This window comes from Ostrea edulis, chromosome 10, assembly GCF_947568905.1.
Source record: "Ostrea edulis chromosome 10, xbOstEdul1.1, whole genome shotgun sequence".
Classification (NCBI taxonomy): domain Eukaryota; kingdom Metazoa; phylum Mollusca; class Bivalvia; order Ostreida; family Ostreidae; genus Ostrea; species Ostrea edulis.
Genome location: NC_079173.1, coordinates 17,525,340 through 17,532,091, shown reverse-complemented (window position 1 = coordinate 17,532,091; position 6,752 = coordinate 17,525,340). Strand labels below are relative to the sequence as shown.

The 6,752-nt window shown below is 33.7% G+C and overlaps 1 protein-coding gene and 1 long non-coding RNA gene across 2 annotated transcripts; both read left to right on the top strand.

The window, feature by feature from the left end:
* Positions 1 to 215: 215 nt before the first annotated feature.
* On the top strand, positions 216 to 2,173 carry LOC130051120 (uncharacterized). Its single transcript, XM_056152482.1, has 4 exons — positions 216 to 251; positions 567 to 782; positions 856 to 920; positions 1,269 to 2,173. Exons 1-4 carry the CDS (start codon positions 216 to 218, stop codon positions 1,291 to 1,293), a joined length of 342 nt encoding a protein of 113 aa, XP_056008457.1. The 3' UTR covers positions 1,294 to 2,173.
* An 866-nt stretch (positions 2,174 to 3,039) lies between these two features.
* LOC125665219 (uncharacterized) lies at positions 3,040 to 6,134 on the top strand. The gene is made up of 3 exons (XR_008799397.1): positions 3,040 to 3,832; positions 3,973 to 4,832; positions 5,718 to 6,134. It is a non-coding gene; the product is annotated as an uncharacterized LOC125665219 (long non-coding RNA).
* Positions 6,135 to 6,752: the final 618 nt, after the last annotated feature.

Sequence of the window (6,752 nt, the reverse complement as noted above, 5' to 3'; positions counted from 1 at the left end):
CAAATCTTATTTATGATAGATTACATGAATACAGCTAATTAACAGCAACTCTAAAACTAGCAGGTTTCCCTGAAAAATGATACTTAATGAAAGTCAGTATTTTAGAAGAGAAAATCATATCAAGAGTCTCTAGTATATGTTAGTCATAAATTCTAAATGCGAACTTGAAATTTCTGAAGTAATAGTCACTTTTTGTGGCTATGATAAAGATAGCGATGTATTTTCCCGACGATGATGTGGAAATCCATTACGTACCCCCGTAGGTCGAAAATATTATGTATGATGAAGAGACTCATTTTAAAATTGCAAAGAAAGGCAAAAACGTTTTTAAACATCTTTAAAGAAATTAAGTGAAATATAATTTTGCATTATTTGTCTCTAATGTTTACTGTTATTTGGTGTCCATCGCTATTTCTGTCTACTTTAATTTAGATATAATGCCACATTTTTTGTAAAGCATATAGCACAAGGATAATTCATAGATTGCAGAAGAAATCTACCTTTCCAAGAAATAAACATACAACCATGCCATATTTTTTATCGTGATATCTATCTATCTTTAATAGGTAAAGGACACCAAAGATGTAAACGAGGATGAGGACGACGAATCCGGACCTCTTTTGATGACAAATGTGATTGACATGTCGATGAGCGATGGACAACAGCCAAAAGAAGAGATCGTGATGAAGCTACCAATTCACAATAAAGGGGATGATAAGGAGGCGGAGATGTGTGTGCTAGCTACTTCAGAGGAAGATCCAGATGACCCCGATGACTGGGAGGTTTGTTGTCTAAATTCAAACAAATGAGATTGGACATCTTACATCAATGTTTCTTGTGATTTTTGTTTTACAGATTATACATGCGGAAAAAGATTCCAAAGGAAAAGCTGCCGTATTCAAGATAAAACACTTCTCCATGTAAGATATTTCAGTTATATCACACTATAAGTTGGTACATGCAAGCACTAAATGAACACAGTGATAATAAATTTCACATTAGTTATGTTACCACCACCACCACTATTACCACCATCAAATTCAACATCTTCATCATTATCCTCATCACCCTAAATACAAGCATTTTGTTTAGTGTAACTTGTGAAACTCTCCTTGATTAATTGATGCTTTCCTGAAAGTTTTTTTTAATGCCATCATTTTGAGCCAATGATAAATTATATATTTAGTCGTATTGAAATTAGCTAGTTTGATTGTCGTCAGACAAAGTAAGTGATATTATCATTCTATGACTAAATTCGTTTTCTATAGATCGGATTCGCATGCGGCTTCCTGATAATTAAGAAGAAGAAATCGATCTGGCTACAGTTGAACGAAGATGAGTAAAGTTTAACTGACAGTTAACGTCTAATTAAGGGTATACTCTACAGTATCATAATATTACTGACTTACTTTTAAACCATGAATAAGAATATACAGTGTAGATATCGGCAATTTTATCTTTTTCTTTCGGATTGGCTAGCTAAGTAGCTCAGTGGGTTAATACAATGTACGTGGACTACTGAACTGAACATCGCGGGTTAGAATCTGATAGGAGTTTTAAATTCTGTCAGATTGCTTTCTACCAAAAACTGCATTTTTGAGTAAATGAAGTAAGGTTAAGTCTTAAATTTCAAACTTTAGTCGTACATATCCTCCAGTTTTCATCCACATCAAATTACCCTGGTGTAGCATTCATCCTTAACACTATATGAATGTAAGACCTAATAGGAAGTTAACTGTCTTTTAAAGTTAACGGTCCTTTGTGCAACTGGGTCTGTTTCAGGTGATTTTTTTGCAAGCAAAGTAATATTACGTAAATTTACGTAAATTTGAACAACGTTATATTTTGATAATGCCCGTTCTTACAGATACAGTGTCCTGTATTGCTATTCGATATGTATCGATATATCTGAACGAAAGCCGTTTAAGCACAAACAAAGGAAATTGTTACATAATTATTTTAGATGAAGTAGAAACATTAAAAATACAATTTTGGACCATCATCAGCTATAAATGAACGAATGTAATTAGAACAACAGTATTAATCCATATCTAATATATCCAAATTTACTGTACGGTTATTTTTGTATACGAGTCCTTTAAAAAAAAATATCCTAGGCCACTGGTTATTATAAATTTAATATAATAACCAGTGAGGGTATTTTTTAAAGGCCTTATTTTGGACTTTATAGGTATGCAAGACGTTTTTGATATGCATTAGAGATATTTTCAAGGAAAAATAATTAAATCAACTCATGTAGCTTATTCGGAGGGGGAGCTGAACCCAAGCACCTGTGGATGATCTTAGAGTGTCATCAAAACCGGAACAGACGGTGGGACGTCAAAATTATTGATTTTTGTGGTCTTGAATACAAAAGAGTTGCACATCATGGCAGCCTTTATAGATCACGGGAATTTCAATTTTGGACGTTTTCAAATTAATACTGAAGCATATCTAGGCCATATATCAACAGAATTGTATGACAAATCTTTATCATATGATTAATCCTATCATTTATCATGTAAAAATCTTTTGGGTTGCCTTTCCCTTTAATTGAACATTATTGATAACTTTTATATAGATCTAGTACGTAAATATCAATACATTGTACGATATCCATTCAATAAAAGTGAGTTTTTGATAAAGTTATTTTCGCCCTCGTAAAATATCTAAACTCTCCGTTACTCTCGTCTAATACAGTCCATGTCCATCACTGTTTATGATGACTAAAAGTATATATTGCACTTTAATCTTAAACAGATGTCGGTAAATAGGTATTTGATCACAGAATATTTCACAGATTATGGATGATTGTATTTCTAATGCATACATTAAAGGATTTTGTTGATACACAATTATGGACTGTTTAGCAGTGAAACATCACATATTAGGTCTTAAATCGGTAGGGTCATCAACCAAGGGCGCCTATGTGCCTGAGAGTGATAACCCTACTCATACCTCATAATGTGTGATGTCTTCCTGCTACACAGTCCATAATAGTTTTATTATCCAGAAGAATATGTACGTTAAAAAAGCTATCACACATTTTTGACTTGTACCTTGCATCTTTTTTATTTAAAACATCAACAAATTTGCAACAACTTTCTCTGTAGAAAATTGTGATAAATTTTCAACGGTTTCCGAGGGGTAAAATCAATGTTACCCACAACTACATACACTATTTTGTATTCCACTCAATGTCATACATTGAATAGGTATATGTTAATAAAAGCAAATCATTGAGGTTTGAGAAAGTTGAACAAGAGAAAGGTTTCAATTCTGACATCACGGTATAATGACGCAAAAACATCAAGTCAAACGTAAAAATTTCGTATTGTATTTCCAAATAAAAACGTAAAAATCAAGTTAAATGCAAAATTGCATTAGAATGGAAATATTTTTCATCTCAATTGTTATTTGTGACCGTTAATGTTGATGGTGAAGTTAATGATTAACAATCCTGCATATTTCCAATCGTTTTTATAGAGCTTTCGCGCTTGTGCCATTAGAATTTCTCTTCTAAAACGGTCGTCCTGCACATAAGGGATACATCACGGATTGTCATCCTTCATGTGACCAGCCGTCGACCATTGAAATTGATTGTATTATTCTTAAGAATAATAATATCTAATGTTCAACTAAAAAAAGATGATGTATGTTATATACACCACAATATATGTGCCGATTCTTTAAACCATAATTTCATATCTTTCAAATTATCATTTTATTATTCTTTATTCTAATATTATAACCACTGATATTCAACTGCAAAGTCTTCAAGATGAGAAGGAATAAGAAGCATTCATCGAGAAAACAGAATCAGAAAACCCAAGTGTGTATCTTTATGTTTATATATCAGTTTGGTGTCATTGTGTATAAAATTGTTTTGTTATATATGCTTTCCTTTGAAGTTTAGTGTTATGTTGTATGTAAATCTATATTTCAATGTCGACACGCAGTTTTGTTCTAAAGGTGTTGTGCCAGGAATGGATATGATCAATCTTGCAAACATTGCACGTCAGCTGAGTGATGAAGAAGATCAATCTCGCAAACATTGCACGTCAGCTGAATGATGAAGAAGATCAATCTCGCAAACATTGCACGTCAGCTGAGTGATGAAGAAGATCAATCTCGCAAACATTGCACGTCAGCTGAGTGATGAAGAAGATCAATCTCGCAAACATTACACGTCAGCTGAATGATGAAGAAGATCAATCTCGCAAACATTGCACGTCAGCTGAGTGATGAGGAAGCACGAATTTTTGGGAAGAACCTAGGTCTACCGAACGAAGATATTGAAAAGTACATGAGTATGGCATTTGGCGCTGTGTGGATGCTCAGACGATATCGCGGTAAACGCCCACATTTCTCCCAGAAAAACAACATTAGAAGAGTGCAAGAGGCCATTGATCGTCAGGATCTTGTGCATCTGATTCCCACCAGAGGATGGAAAGAATATTACATGGTACCCAAGGCTGTGGTAACAAATGAGAGATTTTATATCCCTGATGATGCAAAGGATGACGACGGCACTGAACATGAAAAATATCCTTCTGAAACACCGGTCATGGACACAAGTGACGTAAATTCCAATGTTGAAGTGATTGCCAGCGATGAAGAATAGTAAAAAATCCATAAGTTAGAATAATACAATGCGAATCCTCTACAAAATGAAAGTTTGAATAGCAAGGAGTGTGGATGCAAATGAATTAGTATTATATTTCAGCATATCCATGCATCTGTTATTTACACTTATTACTTTTAATGATCACTGTCATGATCGTGTGCAGGATTGGACAAAACAAGATGGCAGACGGCATTTCCAAACAAAGGTAGGCTCTTAAAACTCTTCATTTCACCGACTTATTAGACGACGAATTTATGAATTTAAAACACTGCCTGGCCAGGGAGGCATCATTAAGTTGATTGGTTGTTGGAATTCTTACTCATGTACACGTACAACTGTAAATTTATTGATCGAAGTTGACGATGTTGCATCGATAGAATTCGAAGCGGGCGAAGATGTTTCTAATCATGTTTTCATGCATTTTAAGAAAGATACTTGCGGTAAAATAGACTCTGCACATATCTTTTGATGAAAACTTGAACCAGTGTATGCGATTTGTCCCTTAAATTGCCTTGGTTAGATAGATATCTTGACTTGAACATTTGCTAATGTGCAGGATTGGACTATGGTCGTTTCCACGATAAACGTGCCGGATTGGACCTCGATTTTGGTTCAGGATTGGACCCTCTTTTTATCTTTATTTTCAAAATCCTTTATATTTTCGAATCTCGACTTCACTTTATCATATTTTAGTTTGATTAATGTAGCTTATTAGATTCTCAGACATTTCCAACACGACCATGGTGTATTTTGAATTTATTTTTTTTACTGTTATCAAATTACATCGTCGTTTAAGTTCCCAACGACGACAATTGCTACTGTAAAATATTCATTCGCTATCTCCTTCAAATTAAACCACTATAGCAGATATATACATGAATCACCAATCTTTGCTTTCGACCAGATGTAACGTTGACTGTTCGTATCCAGGATATATAAGGCCATTTTGACCTATAAAACACGTGAGAAATTATCATCATTTTATAATCCTCTGTAACAATATAAATTCGACGTTTCCTGAATTCAATTAACCCGCTTACATATTCCCTAATTCCAAACTCTGTTATATAGATTTTCTCCTTTGTTTCAGGTATCAAGCCCTAGAACTTCATTCCATGAGATGGGTACACTTCGAATGTGCGAAATTTGTGGTGAGGAATTCAAGACCAATTCTGAATTTCGTAGGCATGTAAAAAGGAAACATCAATCAGAGAAATTGTCTTCGTTTGTGACCAGTGCAACACAGGCTTTTGCACATTATAAAAGAAACATGAAGTAAAAAAAATTACATTGTTTTCTGAATACACGAAGTGCATACATATACCATGGCAGCCGTTTTATATATCCGTTTATGTGCATTATGAAACGATTATTTTTACGGCATTATGCTTTGTTTTACAGGGATACTACTAATCTTTTACATTGCATTTTACACATGTTGATTTGTTATTTCATTGAACCAGAAGTGTTCTTAATTTTTACTTGTTATTAAATATATTTCAATGTTGTTCCGTTTGTATTGAACTGATAACAGCTAGTGAAAAATTTGTATTAAAGAGTAACCTCTCATCTGAACAGCAAATATTGAAGAAGAAAAAACATCATGGACAAAACTGCTTTTCATTTAGGTTCATATTTCAGCTACAGGAGTGATATTGCGAATTTCTGAGAAAATATCCTTTTTATTTTCTTTCATCAGTATATGCACTCTAAGGTTGAATTCAATGTAATTACAAGAAACGAAAGGTTTTTAAATACAAAAACACTGATATTTACTACATTCCAACAAACACTTTTACGTAAGTAATTATCCTTGTAAGTGAGTTGGCCTCGATATCTTGCACGACATATGCACTCAAGATTATTAGAATTAAAATGATAGGGAAATTTTTCAAAAGATAATAAATCCCGCTTTAACAATCAAAACTGGTTCCAGCAGAAGCATACATATGAAAGGCACAAGTGCATGTGGACAGATGATTAAGTATTGAAAACATGAACATCTCAACATCTTATAGTCTTTATTGTCATTGAACAGCTTTGTGAAATGTAAACCATCATGCCTGAAGAGATTATCATACGTCAAACCATGCTCAGTTTTAATAATTCCATGCAGATATCACAA